Below are 18,129 nucleotides of genomic sequence, written 5' to 3' on the forward strand. Positions count from 1 at the left end.
GGTCAGTTCTCAGCTGTTAAGGACTGTTAACATTAGCAAGGAGTCTGAAGTAAGGCCAGAGACCAGCTTAAAGTGGATTACTGATTCAGAGTACTGCTTCTTTATAAAGTCACAAAATTTTCTTCCTTTCCACTCATAGATGAAAACCGTATCACTAAAAACCAAAGACTCAAACCTAAACTACTTAGAAATTTAAATATGAAATGAAACCCAAAAGTGAAACCCAAGAAGGATATTATGTTCAGTAATATCGCTTGTCCTTTGAGTAGAAAACAAAGGAAATAGGAGGGAACTATCCCTGTGTTAGCACTCTGCCAGTTATCTCAACACAAGATTTGCCTTTAGATGAACGCTGATATGTTATCTTAAATCTTGGCACAGGAAGGCATATTACCCTTTATTTTATTATAAAGATTTTATTTATTTATTTGGCACACACACAGAGAAATCACAAGTAGACAGAGAGGCAGGCAGAGAGAGAGGGGGAAGCAGGCTCCCTACTGAGCAGAGAGCCCGACGTGGGACTCTGAGCCGAAGGCAGAGGCCCTACCCACTGAGCCACCCAGGTGCCTGCATATTACCCTTTAAATGATTATTTTAAATCTCAAAATGTAGTAACATACACATTTAATAAACAGTCCACACCAAGGGACAAACACCTGCTCTGTCTCAGGTGTGTGGAGTATAGGAGTTAATACCAAGGGGCCCTAATTAGGGGGGGACAAACAAAATGGAGAAATGAAGATGGTAAGCCTTTTTACATTTAAATATGGAAAATGAGGAATCCTAAAGATGGCAGGGAGAAACTAAGTGCATGAAGATCAAAGAAAAGGTGGAGTCTAATGAACAATAGAAATTCACACAACAGAAATCCTGAGATTTCAGTTTGTTAACAGAAACAGAAAACTAAAGTTTAGAAAGCCTAGCCAATCTGCCTAAGTTTATATACCTAAACTTGAAATGCTCTTTCTGTAGAAGAGCTGCTTTTCTTTACTAAAAAAAAAAAAAAAAAAAAAAGCCTCACAAAAGAAAAAGACCAATGGCCTAGTTCTTTCAGTTCTTCCACCTGTCTAATTTTTTTCTAAAGCACAAAATCTTTTAAATCACAAAATTTTTTAAAGCACAAAAATGGAATCTACAGTTGTTAGATTCCATTCAGTTAAGTAATGCTTTGGAAGCCATACTTATCAAGCCAAAAAGAGGCATTCATGCTTAGGATTCAATATATTCTTATCTTTTTCTCCCTACCCAAACTCTACCAATAAGTTGCCCTCAAGAAAATCTCCATGAAACTTTCATGGACAAATCCAATTCAGGGGGAGTTCTTCAAATCAGCAAGGCTGTTGTGCCTATCCCATTTTTGGACTTTCTCTTTTCTTTTCTTTAAGTAGGCTCCTCCCTGGGTGTGGAGCCCAACATGGGGCTTGAACTTACAACCCTGAGATCAAGACGTGAGCTGAGATCAAGAGCTGAATGCTTAACCAACTGAGCCACCCAGGCATCCCCCATACTGGGACTTTTAAATGGCTATGTTCAGTGGCCACCTCACTGACCTCAGCCTCCAATTGCTTCATGTTTCTGTACCTATTCTGTACAATGTGCTCTGTTGTTTCTAGCAGCTGAGGATAATTATCTCTTATAACTGATCATAAATATTCAAAGAAAATAATCACAACAAACCTATTCAGACACGTTTTAATATTCCTAGGATGACATATCTTACTTTGCTTCTGGGTCATCATATGAACCATTACCAAGGTAGCCAACAGAAATTTTCAAGTGACATGGTATAGTAAATAGTGAAAATTTACCTCCTTCTCTTTTGGTTACCCTCAGCCTGACCCTTACCCCTGTAGTCCTGTGTTCATATGCCCACTACTCTCCAGCTAATTCCAGGATGGCTGAAGTCCTTTAAAATACCAACACACACAGATACCATTTTTAGTTTCTTCATTCCTTCCCACTTACAGCCCCCACTCAAACACATATAGCTCCATTTCTGCTCTCTCCCAGCTTTTTTAGGGGACTGATCTGATAATTTATGATAATTATGGCTTGAAGAGAATGAATCTGATGTCATCATTCCTGTGGTTAGTCATATTTCCCAGGTGTTTCTTTCTTTTTTTTTAAATTTAATTTAATTTATTTTTTTTTATTTGTCAGAGAGAGAGAGAGAGAGAGAGGAGCGAGAGTGAGCACAAGCAGACAGAGTGGCAGGCAGAGGCAGAGGGAGAAGCAGGCTCCCCGCCGAGCAAGGAGCCCGATGTGGGACTCGATCCCAGGACGCTGAGATCATGACCTGATCCGAAGGCAGCTGCTTAACCAACTGAGCCACCCAGGTGTCCCTCCCAGGGGTTTCTTGCAGATGCAGTGAAAAAGGAAACATCCCTGAAGGGGGAACTTCGTGGGATGCAATGGGCTTTCAGGTTGATTTCAGAACAAAACTACAGAACAGTGTGTGGGGGAGATGCTTGGAAAGAGAAGAACAGAGGCTCTTAATATCTTGGAAGATATTCTAGGAAGGCAGAGCACTCTGCTGAGAATTTACTTCAGAATACATTCCAGTCTCTTCCACATGAACAGGAGGACCACCTGTCTAACCAAACTGTCCGAGAACAATCAAGCTTGAGGAACACTTACTGTGCACAAGCTACAGGGGACATGTTACCACTGGGTGCCTATTATAATGACAACTAAGGAAGCATAAGGGATATGCAGGGTGACCCACACTTGCATTCCAACAATGTCAGCCCCTGGGCATGCAGTTATATGACCAATCCACTTGGGCTGACTACTGCCCATGTTGGATATTTTGTTCCTGTAGGTGTTCCTGCTCATTTTAGGAGTGCTCACCTTTTACCTCCGTATACTGCTTCAACAGCACTCTTGCTGGTGGCAAGCACTACTGATATACTCTTATAAAAGTCTTGTTAATTTTTTAAGGTGTACACTTCTTTATGTACATATCTTCCACAGGTATAACTGCCCATTCCACCCTGATCACAGAGTGGGACCATCTCCTCAGGAGAGGGCTGTTTTAAGAGGTCAGGTGGCTATGATACTCTGAGAAAAAGCACTGCAGTACCTATATTAAACAATATTTCCAACAGGAAAATGTGTGCTAAGTTGAAGGTAACTTCATTTCTTTTGATTTAGGGCCCACCCATATTTAAATCCAGTCCTATAAAACCAACTGACAAAATTGCTTGTGAAATGTTATACCAAATTACACTGATTTATTCATCGTTTTGAACTTGAGTATCCACATTGGGCCAGACACTAAGCTCAGCGATGGGTCTACTTAAGAGTTCTGAATAAGAAAATGTACTCAGGGGGCGCCTGGGTCGCTTAGTGAGTTAAACCTCTGCCTTCAGCTTGGGTCATGATCTCAGGGTCCTGGGATCGAGCCCCACATCGGGCTCTCTGCTCAGCAGGGAGCCTGCTTCCCCCTCTCTCTCTGCCTGCCTCTCTGCCTACTTGTGATCTCTCTCACTCTGTCAAATAAATAAATAAATCTTAAAAAAGAAAATGTACTCAGGGTAAACCTTCTGAACCTGATGTGATACGGCATCATATGGTTTTCTGCCTTTGTAATTTATAGGCTCTGGCCCTTACCCTACTGGTCTTAGTCCTTATTTGTTTTTGGCAGAGATTATGCAAAATCCCTTTTTCTCCACCATATTAAAGGGGTGAACCAAGACTTTTACAAAGTTCTAAGCCCTTAAGAACTCACTGTTTTATCGACAGGAAGAGTCCAAATAAAAACTGGTCTGTTAAGTCAATTTTTATTTAGGCATCAATACCATAAGACATTCTCATTCTACAATTTGAGAATACTAATACTAAGAGAAAAGAGCACTGGTTACATATAAACAACTTTTTCAGTAATCACTAAGCACTTGAAAACTTTAAAAACAGGTAGAGGTGGGGAAAGGGAGGCTCAAAAAGCTTTATAAAAGGACCGTTAATAACAAGAAGCATTTAATTTTATACAGCAACTCAAGATATTTTTCTATTAATACTCAGGAAAGGAAATTAAGATTTTATCATTTTCAGTCAGCCATTAATATAAATATTTGCCTCCTCTCACCAGTGATATTCAAGGAAAAATCTAAAAATAACAGTTTATAAGGATACCATCTTAATTCTGAGTGATTCAATTAAGTAGTATACTGCTTCAATTTCCCCTTTGAAAGAGATCAATTCCGAAAATGAGAAATTTTTGGCTAGTATAGGACACACACAAATGGGTCTCACTTAATGAAGGCCAAATCTGAATTTCTGAATTCTAATTTCTGAGAAGATTAAGTTCAACAATTTTAAAGTAATACCTGTATAGTACTTTTCATTAAGTAATCTACTTGAGTCAAATGATGAAATAATGTTCATTTAGGCAGATTCAAGATAGATAATAACTTATAATGAAATTAGCCTTCCCAATTATTTTATTAGAATAGTGACTAAGTTATATTAAAATATTATATACAAAAAAATAGTAATGGGTAAAAGTTCCTCAGGATAAAGTTTTATAGCAAAAACAAGGGAGGGCTTGGTACTTCTAATACACACACTTGATAAACACTGAAGTGGGATTCTAATAGTGTCAGCTTCAGGGCATAAGAGATAAATGACAGAATGAGGATATTTTTATTGATAGTTATTTCCTCAATTATTTGAATTTTTCATGGAAAGTCTAAAAATTTTTGGTTGAGTATACAAAAGAGCAGTAAGTATGTATGGGTCACTGATAAGAACAAATAGGAATTCTGAAGTCACAGTCTCATTTCCAGGGTTGTGGAGAATACACGCTTCTTTTCAACTGTCTAATTAAAAAAAAAAATCAAGGAAAGTGTTAGAACTACAGATCAAAAATAAAGTGCTAAGAGTCATTCCACGTTTCCCATACACTAGAAACAATGTATACTGTTCTCCTAAATGAAATCAGGATTCTCCTGTCCCTCTGTCCATCACAAGAGCTACCTTTTTAATGTAAATTTTTCCCTACTGAAATGTAGTTTAATTGCCTTTTTAAAAAACTGAAGTATAGCTGACATATGTTACATTAGTTTTAGGGGCACAACATAGTGATTCAAGTCTGTATGTTATGCTGCGCTCGTAAGTGTAGCTAGGTTTTTTGCTTTTAACTGTAGAAACCAATACCATAGTTAAGACTTTGGAAAACAAGAGGGAATTATTATCAACACCTGAAAGCTGTAGTTCATAGAATTATAAAGTCCTATGATCTCAATTTTTGCTTGGAAAAAAATACATTTATAAATTAGTTGCTCTGGATTCAAAAGGATCCCGAAAAATCAAAAAACACTGAAATTAAATAGGCACTGGTATGTTAAGATTCTTAACCTTACCTGGTGTGAAATAGTAGGTACATCAATCTGTTAAGCACAATACCATTGTGCTTACTGGATTGTACTACATTGGCCACGAAGCCTTGTGGTACCTGCCAGACACCAGTCTCTACTGAGAAAGGAAGCTAGATGTCTTTGTAAGAAAGTCAGCTTATATTCTGGAAATGGAGGAATGGGCCAGACACAGGTCGATGGGCTAAGAGCAGCCCAATATGGACAGTCCAAATATAATGTGTTTAGCCAATCCAATTCTGATCCTCTGTTCTTGGAGAGGTCTTTTTGCTATCTGGCAGCATATCTGCTCTATGAATCGTGATGTTAAGATTACAGTGAACAGAAGAAGCCTTCTTTGGAAAGACCTCCTTCTCTACCAAAACAGAGGAGGAACTGCTGCTTTGAACTGCCAAGACCAGTGCCTCTAATTGTTGTGGCAGTGCCAGGTGTGGTCTTCTTCCTGGACCAGACTGAAACAACTACTGAAACCTGGGGCATATAGCTAACACTTTGGCTAATGTATATTTCTTTTAGTGTCTACTTAGACAATTAGATGGGACTTTTTTGGCTGGCAGGAAAAACAAAATAATTTCCAGGTCTGACCTCAAGGATCTCTTGACTTTCTCTACACTATAACCTAAGCTGCAGGAGCCTTGGTCCCTTCTCACTTTACCAAGGGTAGTCACATATGGTCTCATATATTGATGCCCATAATACTGATCAGGTTTGGAGAACAGGACATGGAAAGCAAGTGCTTGACAGAAGTTTACCCTATAATACAGTGATGGTCACTATAAAGTTCTTAGATGCCCACAGGTCTAGAGCAGGGGCTGGCAAACTATGGCCTCAGATAACTCTAGTCCACTGCCTGTTTCTGTAAATAATGTTTTATTGGAACACAGCCATGCCCATTTGTTCATGTATGAAAAAAAACCCTGAAAATATTTATTATCTGGTCTCTTAAAGATAAAAGTTTGTCAAGTTCTGATCTATAGCATGTTGGTATAGCTCCTTGGAAACAAAGGATATACCTTGCTGTGCCAAGTGCCTCCTACATATTACAGATGGCGTATCCTGTAATTGGGTGTCCCACTTAAATACTTTTAGTGGTTAAACCAAAAAGCTGCCAGTTGCAAGTAAAAGCTAGAGCAGGAGACAGCTTTTTAAGTGGGAGAGGCTGTAGTAAAATGGCTTGGCTGCTCAGGTTACTTTGTGATCCTGAGACATCAGGATACTGACCAGGATGCTGCTTATAGCTTGGGCCATGTTCCAATATGACCACAGAGCACGATCTGGGATTCTGGAGCTAAGCCAACCTCCTTTAAGCAGGTATCATTTTTTAGGAAATAGCTCCTGGCTGGCTACTGGGTCTTGACAGACAGCAAACGTCTGGTATCAAGGGAAATCAGGTAACCACACCATTAACACACTGAACAATTTTACCTGATCTACCAAACAGCATACCTTCAACCAATAATTTGATATTTAAACATAACCCTGGGCTTACAAAGGTCTCAAAGGCACAGAATATCCAAATGACCTAATTACACCCTTTCCTAGGAGGCCTTCTCCCTCACCTCTATGTCTTCATAGAGGTGGTCCCTTTAATAAATCAGCTGATAAATTTGAGAAACCTGAGCTTGGTCCATTTATGATAGTACTAGCCAGGAGTAGACAGTTAAAGCATTATAGTCCCTTCAGAATGGTGCTGAGGGACAACTGAGAAGAAACCTTCTGATTTGGCAGAATCTATTTTTTTTTCTTAAATTAACATATAATGTATTATTAGCCCCAGGGGTACAGGTCTGTGAATCTGATCAGGCAGAGTCTTTCTTTTCTTTTTTTTAAGATATTATTTATTTATTTGACAGAGAAAGAGAGATCACAAGTAGGCAGAGAGGCAGGCAGAGAGAGGGGGAAGTAAGTTTCCTGCTGAGCAGAGAGCCCAAGGCAGGCCTCGATCTCAGGACCCTGAGATCATGACCTAAGCCGAAGGCAGAGGCTTAACCCACTAAAGCACCCAGGCACCTGATCTGGCAGAATCTTAAGTAGTTCCCTTTATTTTCCATTATACCCTTCAGGAGGGAAAGGCTAAGGTTTTATCAATTCTTGACAATGGCTAATGGTTTACCTAGATGGATATAGACCTGAAATAAGTAACAATGTAAGATTGCTGACAGACAGATTTGAGGAAGGATAATGCAGATAACCCTTTAGAAAGGACACAAATTTGATCCCATATGAATTCTTACCGGAGTACCCACAACTTCAGCAAAGTCTCTTAATAATCACATGGATAGGACTGCATCTCTTTCTTCCCTGTCCAATCTGAGGCTTGCTCAGTGGGTTTATGAGTGACCACAGGGGCAGTGACAGAGGCTGCATAAGCCAGGAGCAATGGAAACCAATGTATTTCCTCTCCCTAAGGCCAATGCTGCTATTCCTACTAGACAGCGCCCATTTCATCAGGAATATGGACCAGCCCTAAGCCCTTGATTTATTACCACACCTTGGGGAAACCAGTTAGTGACCTAATGCCTGGCTAACTACACTGGAACCCCTCCACTGATAAAGAGACAATGCCCTGCCCTCACTGGAATGGATACTGATTCTGGATTTGGATTGATCTTTACAATGTTTTGTACTCTGGACAACATCATCGTATGCGTTTTTATAAATGCTTTGTTCATCTCTACTACAGTATTACATAGAATACCTCCAAAGAAATGAGTATCAGAGAAGTATCCTGATGTCAAGAGGATGATGGACTCATCAGGTATCTATCATCAATCAAAAATGGGCCAACAAAATGATGCAACAGACCATTATATGCTAGATTCAACATGAGTTACAGGTGCTATCTTTCATGACTGTGATATTTGCTCAGCCCCAGCAAAACATACAGAACTAGCAATATGCAGCACTCTCTCTTCCATAGCCAAAACACACAGGTCTAAGAAACAAGGGGTAGAAATGTGAGTGGACTCTCTCAAGGTTTTAACTAACAATCTATTAAGAAAAATTGTGTTTCTAGACACAATTGCCTTGACCAAATTGCCATCTGGGCATAATCACATGGCATAACATATACTGGAATGCATAACATATACTGGAAATGGCATAACATATACTGGAAAACACATTAAAATTGATGATAATTTCTAGATGGTTGAGTTAAAGGTAACTTAATCTTTTTTGTTTGTTATTTTCTAGGTTTTCCAAATTTTCTAGAATTACTATGTATTACTTTACATTAAACATAATTACTAAACAGAGAATACCACATATATCCCCAGAACATTTTTATTGAAAATGACACATAAAGAAAGCAAGGAGTTGCTAACAAAATAAGATAGGAGAACTAGTTTTCAATTTTCTCTGGCAGTGGTTACTATGCAGTGCTTTGGAGGAATTGCAAAAATATTTAAAATCTGACTAAGCCTCAAATTCCTTATTTGTTAAACAAAGAGAACTGTCTATCTCAAAAGATATGTGAAAGAACAAATAAACTGCAACTTCTCTAGAAGGCATGAGCTATTATTACCAATGGCAGTTGAGTGTTTATGTGCTAAGGGCTTTCAACAGCAAAAACAAAAGTTAGTTACCTTTGGGTTAAAATATCTACAAGACTGTGGCTGGGAGCCTCCAAAGAGGGCTATGCGATAGTCATGTTTCTTTCTTCTGGGCCTTGTGCCTTCTACCAATTCCTCTCGATCCTCTGGAGACAGCAGATGATATCTCATTCCACCTGCAGAAAAACACATGGCAATTTTTCAAGAAACTTCAGGCACTTTAATTCTTTGAAAAGGAAATAACCAAACATCATAGTGCTTTTTTTTCTGTAACTTTTTTTCTATTATCCCTCTACAGCATTTAAGCAAAGAGTGAGGGGCAAAGAGGCAAGAAAATGTGTAAGGATCTGAGTCCTAACCAATTTATTATTCTCAGCAATCACTTCCATGCTAAGAATGCCCCCACCCACTTACTATATACCAGTGAATTATCTGACTCTTCAAGCAACAGCTGCCAATTATCTCTGAAACTACCACAGACTCAAAAATGAAAAATTCTGTTGGTACAGTCCAGGGACTAGTACTGCCACTTAAAATGTGGTTCAAAAGCCAGCAGCTTCAGCATCTGGGAGTATGTTAGAACTACTGAACCTCAAAATCTACTAGGCTTAGTGAATCAGAATCTACATACTAAACAAAACCCTAGGTTATTTAGATGCACATAAAACTTGGAGAAGTAGGTGCTTTAGATGATTTTTTAGAAAGACTTATTTATTTGAGAGCAAGTGAACAGGAGCGGGTGGAGGAGCTAAGTGCCCGACTCTTGTTTCTGGCTCAGGTCCTGACCCTGGGTCGTGCTCAGCAAGGAGTCTGCTGGAGATTCTTTCTTCCTCTCCCTCTGACCCTACAGCTTGTGTTCTCTCTTCCTCTAAAATAAATTTTTAAAATCTTTAAAAAAAGGCCCCAAATGTGGAAGATAAGGCATAAAACATAGAAGCCATGAAAAAAAAAATTCAGACTTAACTACATAAAATTTTAAGTTAAATTGCTGCATGTCACAAAGAAAAAACAAAACCAAAAGACAATGACAAACTAGGAAAAAATTTATTAATCATGTAACAGACCAACTGGAAAGAATCCCTATTAATAAGATTAAAACCAGTTACTAATAGAAAATTCCACTAAGCAACTAAACACAGCTCACAGAAAAAGAACTACAAACTACTCTTAAACATAGGAAAAGATGCTCAAGTGCTCTAGTTAGAGAAATACAAAGTAAATCATACTTCTTCACTTATCAGATTGGCCATGATCAAACTGTCTGGAAACAGGATATATTATAGCTGTGGTGTGGGGAACACACACTACTTCCTACGCATTGCTGGTGGGGATGTGGACAGGTACAAACTATATGGAAGGCAATATATATGATCTCCCCAAAATTACAAATGCACACACTCTTTAGTCAGTAACTCTTCTATGAGTTTATCAACCTGAAGTTCAGTCAGGGAAGTGGCTAAAATTACTGTATATTCATACAATGGAATATTATAAGTGGCTGTTAAAACTGAAAAAGGGGGGGCCCCTGGGTGGCTCAGTGGGTTAAGCCTCTGCCTTCAGCTCAGGTCATGATCCCAGGGTCCTGGGATCGAGCCCCACATGGGGCTTTCTGCTCCGTGGAGAGCCTGCTTCCCCCTCTCTCTCTGCCTTCCTCTCTGCCTACTTGTGATCTCTGTCAAATAAATAAAATAAAATCTTTAAAAAAAAAAAAACAAAAAACAAAAAACTGAAAAAGGGTAATATGTACCAAGGGAATGATCTCCAAAAACTAATGTGGAAGGAAAAAGAGCAATAGCAGAATACACAGTATGATACTATTTGTGTTTTAAAAATTTATATTTTATGCATATAGTTAAATATGTAATTTATACAAGTATATGTAGGTAAATGTGTATGCAGACTACCAATGGAAGGATTTATAAGATAGTAATCTCCAGCATGAGGGGATAAGGGGGTAGGGAGCAGAGTTAATGGAGAGATCTACTTTTCACTATATACCCTTTCATATTGTTTTGAACTATATATTATTGATCAAAATAAAAATAATGTCAACAATTCTCAACACACACAAAACACTTTGTTCATGAGGCTGTGTTGGGCCTTTAAAAAAGAGAGACAGGCTGGAGAAGTCTGTGAGGGAATGAAAATCAGTATCAGTATTTAGAATTTCCTTCATTTTAGAGTTTGAGTAAAAGCACTTTGTGTTAGAACAGCAGGCAACCTTTGCAGCTAAGGCTCTGGTGCATGCTCTAGGTCAGGGGTCAGACTTTTTCTGGAAAGGGCCAGATAGTAAATATTTTAGGCTCTGCAGGTCACATAGGGTTTCTGTCACATACTCTCCATTTGTTTTTATAATACTTTATAAATGCAGAGACCACTTTTAACTCAGAGCTAGCTACAGTCTGTGGCATGCAGTTTGTTGAACCCCTCTTCAGCCACCCAACTCTAGGTGTAAGACAGAGGCTCTTTTTTTTTTTTTTTTTAAGATTTTATTTATTTATTTGACAGATAGAAGATCATAAGTATGCAGAATGGCAGGCAGAGACAGAGAGGAGGAAGCAGGCTCCCCTCCGAGCAGAGAGCCCGATGCGGGACTTGATCCCAGGACCCTGAGATCATGACCTGAGCCAAAGGCAGAGGCTTAACCCACTGAGCCACCCAGGTGCCCCTAGACAGAGGCTCCTTTTTTTTTTTTTTGGCAATACATACTTAATGTTTATTTTTTTTTATTTATTTTCAGTGTAACAGTGTTCATTGTTTTTGCACCACACCCAGTGCTCCATGCAGTACGTGCCCTCCCTATTACCCACCACCTGGTTCCTCAACCTCCCATCCCCCCACCCCGCCCCTTCAAAACCCTCTGGTTGTTTTTCAGAGTCCATAGTTTCTCATGGTTCATCTCCCCTTCCAGTTTCCCTCAACTCCCTCTCCTCTCCATCTCCCCATGTCCTCCGTGTTCTTTGTTATGCTCCACAAATAAGAGAGACCATATGATACTTGACTCTCTCTGCTTGACTTATTTCGCTCAGCATAATCTCTTCCAGTCCCGCCCATGTTGCTACAAAAGTTGGGTATTCATCCTTTCTGATGGAGGCATAACACTCCATCGTGTATATGTACCACATCTTCCTTATCCATTCATCCGTTGAAGGGCATCTTGGTTCTTTCCACAGTTTGGCGACCGTGGCCATTGCTACAATAAACATTGGGGTACAGATGGCCCTTCTTTTCACTACATCTGTATCTTTGGGGTAAATACCCAGTAGTGCAATTGCAGGGTCATAGGGAAGCTCTATTCTTAATTTCTTGAGAATCTCCACACTGTTCTCCAAAGTGGCTGCACTAACTTGCATTCCCACCAACAGTTTAAGAGGGCTCCCCTTTCTCCACATCCTCTCCAACACATGTTGTTTCCTGTCTTGCTAATTTTGGTGATTCTAACTGGTGTCAGGTGGTATCTCAATGTTGTTTTAATTTGAATCTCCCTGATGGCTAGTGATGATGAACTTTTTTTCATGTGTCTGATAGCCATTTGTATGTCTTCATTGGAGAAGTGTCTGTTCATATCTTCTGCCCATTTTTTGATATGATTATCTGTTTTGTGTGTGTTGAGTTTGAGGAGTTCTTTATAGATCCTGGATATCAACCTTTTGTCTGTACTGTCTTTTGCAAATATCTTCTCCCATTCCGTGGGTTGCCTCTTTGTTTTGTTGACTGTTTCCTTTGCTGTGCAGAAGCTTTTGATCTTGATGAAGTCCCAAAAGTTCATTTTCGCTTTTGTTTCCTTGGCCTTTGGAGACATATCTTGAAAGAAGTTGCTGTGGCTGATATTGAAGAGGTCACTGCCTATGTTCTCCTCTAGGATTCTGATGGATTCCTGTCTCACGTTGAGGTCTTTTATCCATTTTGAGTTTATCTTTGTGTACGGTGTAAGAGAATGGTCGAGTTTCATTCTTCTACATATCGCTGTCCAGTTTTCCCAGCACCATTTATTGAAGAGACTGTCTTTTTTCCATTGTATATTTTTTCCTGTTTTTTCGAAGATTATTTGACCATAGAGTTGAGGGTCCATATCTGGGCTCTCCACTCTGTTCCACTGGTCTATGTTAGACAGAGGTTCTTAAACTGTGGCTCCCTGACCATCACCAGCAGCAATGGCCCCTCAAAACTTGTTAAAAATCCAGATTACTGTATACTACCCCAGACTTTGGAACCAGAAATGCTAGGGTTTGAGAGCTACTGCTCTTAGGAGGGCTCCACACAGGCCACAAGTGTGTTTTATGCTTTTGCCACTTATGAAAAATTTCTAAATTATTATTCATTTAAAATATTTTTAGTGAATACAAAGCATTCCATTGTATGAATATATCATGATGTTTTTCCAATTTAAGGGACAATCATGGGTCAACATACCTAAAATCATGACAGTATTATTAACTAGGTGTTTAATGAAAATTTTACTTAACTTCCAAATTAAGAGGCAAGTGATACAATTTAATAACTAAGATATTCAAACTTAAGGCCACTCTTGAGACAGCTGTCTTAGGCAGGAGGGAAAATGCTCATTTCTCTTTCACTTATTTCCTTAAAACTTTGTGACTGAGACCCGCTATACCTTAAATGAAATGTCCAGATGAGGTACCAAGAATAACTTTTCGTTCAAAGTAGGTTCTAACTACCTTCTATGAGAGGCTTTCTTGCTCACATTAACTGAAATCTAACTGCTGATTCCATTTGTAGATACTGTCCACGTTGTTTTTTTGGTTTAAGATGAATGGGAATTCAAGAGCCCAGGAGAGTTGCAGGAGTGTACTTAACTCAGCATACTGCAGTCAAACACTCGTATTTCACGTCTTTTTAAATAAGCTAAACTTCTACTTACAGTAGTATGACAGTTCAGACTTTCACAAATACTCCCTGGTACAAAATAACTGTAACGTTGGAAAGAATAAACATTTAAACTTTGTTTTAGGGGTGCCTGGGTGGCACAGTTAGCTTAAGTATCCGACTCTTGGCTTCAGCTCAGGTTGTGGTCTCAGAGTTGTGAGAACAAGCCCCACATCAGGTTCTGTGCTCAGTGTGGAGTCTGCTGGGGATTCTCTCTCTCTCTCTTTGTCCCTCTTGCTTGTGCTCTCTCTCTCTCTAAAATAAATAAATAAGGGTGCCTGGGTGGCTCACTTGGTTAAGCATCTGCCTTCGGCTCAGGTCATGATCCCAGGGTCCTGGGACTGAACCCTGCATCGAGCTCCCTGCTCAGTGGGGAGCCTACTTCTCCCTCTCCCACTGCCATTCCCCCTGCTCACACCCCTTCTCTCTCTCAAATAAACAAAATCTTAAAAAGAATAAAAGAAAATAAATCTAGAGAAGAAAAGAAAAAAAAACCCATATTCTTTTTGTTTTTTGAGAGCAAGTGAGTACAAGTAGGGGGAGGAATGGGGGGAGGGAAAGAGAATCCTTGAGTAGATTTCCCACTAGGCGAAGGGGCTGGATATGGGGCTCAATCCCAGAACTTCAGGATCATGATCTGAGCCAAAGGCAGATGCTTAACCGACTGAGCCACCCAGGCACCACTATTCCCCACATTCTTTTAAATGCACAGTTAAGGGGTACCTGGCTGGCTCAGTCAGTAGGGTATGCAATTCTCTTGATTTCTGGGTTTTGGGTTCAATCCCCACACTGGGGGGTGGGGGTGGGGGTGGGGGTGGTGTAAGAGATTACTTAAAACAAAATGGTTAAAATGGCAAAGAAAATGTACAGCTAAGATCAGAAGGAGAAAAATGAGAAAACTAAAGTCTAGAATGGCAAGCATTAAGAGACCTCTAGAATGGTAAGTACTAATGGTACCACTATGAGGGTTTTGATAATATCAGAAACTCAGAAATTATCTTACTGGGTGTAAGAAGGAGAGAAGATAAGGTCTTGGATTTATACAAGTAAGCTGTTGGAATTGAGATCATTGCCTAAAGCCAGATCACTTGGATTGTTATACCTTTAATAAAAAGAAAAGCTAAAAAAAAAAAAAAAAGCCAAAAAGTCAAACTGTCTTATGGCAAAAGAGGTAAATTGTAATTTGCCTACTTAAATTTCAGCTCCAGGTGAGGTAGTTTCCTTCCATTAAGAATTTATAATGATGGCCTGCCCTTGTGCAGGTTTGAGGTTTGAATTTACCTATTTGCAAGTCTAGGAAACCATAAATTAAGAAAGATTCAACATAATCTTGTTTTTTCTTGTGCCCCAGGACACCTGGCAAAAGCAAATACCATTTTCCTTTTGAGGAGAGCAGGAAGACCCACAATAATCTAACCCAGGCCTCCCAATATTCTTGGAAATTAAGATAAAAAATTTAAGCTCACAATCCAAAATTACAAAACACATAAGGAATTAAGTGGACAGGAATAAGTCAAAAGAACAAACAGCAGCATCTGGTCTTCAAAGACTCTTCAGATATTAGCATCATTAAACACAAAACACAAAACATCTATATTTAAGATGTTTATAGAAATGAAAGAACGAAAAATATGAGCAAAGAGCATAAAAAATGACCAGGCTGCTCTGAAAAAAATTAAGTAGTTAATATTCAAAACTCGAAGGATAAGTTAAACAACTGATCAGAACAGAAACAGATGAAAGAAGCATTAGTGAACTGGAATATACATTTCAAGATTTATCCCAAATATAACACAAAGAGACAAAGATGAATGAAAAGTTTAGAAATCACAAAGTAAGGACTTGCCAACATTTCTAATTAGAATTCCTGAAGCAGTGGCATTATTTGAAGAAAAATGGCTGAGAATTTTCTAAATGATGAAAAACACAGATCACTGGATTCAGGAAACAAAACAAATACCAAGCAGGATAAACCAAAGAAATGAATTCCCACAATATTTGGTGCTAAACACAAGAAGTAAAGAAAAGCTCTTGTAAAAAGCCACAGAAAACCAGATCATTCACAAAGAATGACAACTAGACGAACAGCAGGACCAACAGTAATAATGAAGGCAGGATGAATGATCTTCAAAGTATTCAATCTAGAATTATATGCCCAGTTAACCTTTCATTTAAGAAGAGCATGAGGTGGGGGTAGAGACAGTTCCAGATAACGAAAACAATTTACAACAAATAGACTATAAATGTATGAAGGCTGTAAAAGACGTTCTTTAGAAATATGGAAAATAATCTCAGAAGGAAGGTCTAAGACACAAGAAGAAGTGGTGGGGAAAGAAACTGGCAAACATGGATAAATCTAAACACTCATGATATTTTTAAAAAATTATAAAAAAATTACCATGTCTCATCTGCAAAGTTAAAAAAATAGAACTAAATTACAGAACAAGTAAACATGTAAATACAGAAACTGAATTAAAGTGTCCTAAGATCCTTGTTTTTTTCTGGAGGAGGGTAGAAATATAAATCTTTTAAAGATTTTATTTATTTGACAGAGAGAGCGAGAAAGCACAAGGGGGAGTGGCAGGCATACGGAGAGGGAGAAGCAGGCTTCCCACGGAGCAGGGAGTCAGTCCAACGTGGGGCTCAATCCCAGGACTGTGGGATCATGACCTGAGCCGAAAACAGATGCTTAACTGACTGAGTCACCCAGGTGCCCCATGGAGGAGGGTAGAAATATTAATGTCTAAGGTACATGTATTAAAATAGAAAAGATAACTATTAAAAAGACTGACACCGATTATAAAACTTCTCAAACAGTAGGGGCGCCTGGGTGGCTCAGTGGGTTAAAGCCTCTGCCTTCAGCTCAGGTCATGGTCCCAGGGTCCTGGGATCGAGCCCCGCATCGGGCTCTCTGCTTGGCAGGGAGCCTGCTTCCTCCTCTCTCTCTGCCTGCCTCTCTGCCTAGTTGTGATTTCTCTCTGTCAAAGAAATAAAAAATTAAAACAAACAAACAAACAAACAAACAAACAAAAAAAACTTCTCAAACAGTAGAAGGAAAAAATGTAGGGAAAAAAACCTCAACCCAAAAGGAGACAAGAGAGAAGTACAGAAAAACTGAGATGAACAAAAAGTGCAAAATAAGGCATTAGAAATAATTCAAATAAGTAGTACTTACAGTAAATTAAATGGAATATAATTTACCTGTTAAAAGATAATCAAAAAGGGTTTAAAAAAGAAAATTAAACTATATGTTGTTTTGGAAAAGATATACCTAAAATATAAGGACACAAAATGTTTGAAAAGACACAAAAGGATAAAGATAAGCCAGGAAATCACTAAACAGATAAAAAGGTAGATTAGTTATATAAATATCTAAAAAAATACAGAAAGGCAACAATCTTATAGTGAAACAGTAGATGACTACATAATGATAAAAGGTACCATTCACTAGGAAGATAACATTTCTAAACTCACACTAATAAGCCCTCAAAATATATAGAAGAAAAATTAACAGAATTACAGAAGAAACTGAGAAATCTACTATAGTGGGTAAATATAATACAACTTTGTCAGTAACTGATAAATTAACTAGACCAAAAAATTAGGTCATAAAAGATACAAATGACAACTTTACAAAAACTGACAACTTTTAATAAATACTAAAGATCTGATCATGATGTTCCTGGACCACAATGCAATTAAGTAAAAATCTATAACCAAAGGCTAATTTAAAAGCACACTTCTACTTAACTTATTGGTCACAAGAGAAAACGCGAGAATTACAAACTATTTTTAAAAGCAATTTCCAGAAGAATACATAGTGTAACATTTACATAGAGTTTAGAAACATGCGAAACAATACTCGATGTTGCCTATATAACTGTTTAAAGAATCGTATGGTTATCAAACACCATATTCAGGGCTGTTTCCTCTCAGGTGGAAGAATGGGAGCTGTCACTGGGAAGGAGTACACTGGATGCTTCATCTGTACTGATTTCTTAAGGTGCTAGGTAAGTTCATGAATATTTGTATTATTTTTTATACCTTTCTGTATAGCTTAAATATGCATACGAAATTTTAAAACAATAACACTAAAGAAATATTTGCCCAAATCCTCAAACTTAGGAAAAAAATTAACTTTTATAGGTGTTTATTAAAGTTTAAGATTTAGGAAAAGTATTTTCTTAATTATAGACACCTACTATCCACTCCACTCATATCCACCCATGTACCACACACATACATAAGCCAACGACAGTCAAAACCCATGTCTACACCATTAGAACTAAAAGTATTCCCATTAAAGTAAG

The 18,129-nt window shown here is 38.5% G+C and overlaps 1 protein-coding gene across 4 annotated transcripts in view; it reads right to left on the reverse strand.

The window, feature by feature from the left end:
* The window catches only part of KLHL7 (kelch like family member 7), a 78,701-nt gene that overhangs the window by 24,719 nt on the left and 35,853 nt on the right, over positions 1-18,129 (reverse strand). For all 4 annotated transcript variants that reach the window (XM_046021358.1, XM_046021356.1, XM_046021357.1 and 1 more), the window contains one exon: positions 8,966-9,108. In XM_046021358.1, the coding sequence (XP_045877314.1) occupies positions 8,966-9,108 (143 nt within the window). The remainder of the gene's footprint in view (positions 1-8,965; positions 9,109-18,129) is intronic.

Source organism: Meles meles, chromosome 10, assembly GCF_922984935.1.
Source record: "Meles meles chromosome 10, mMelMel3.1 paternal haplotype, whole genome shotgun sequence".
NCBI classification, from domain to species: domain Eukaryota; kingdom Metazoa; phylum Chordata; class Mammalia; order Carnivora; family Mustelidae; genus Meles; species Meles meles.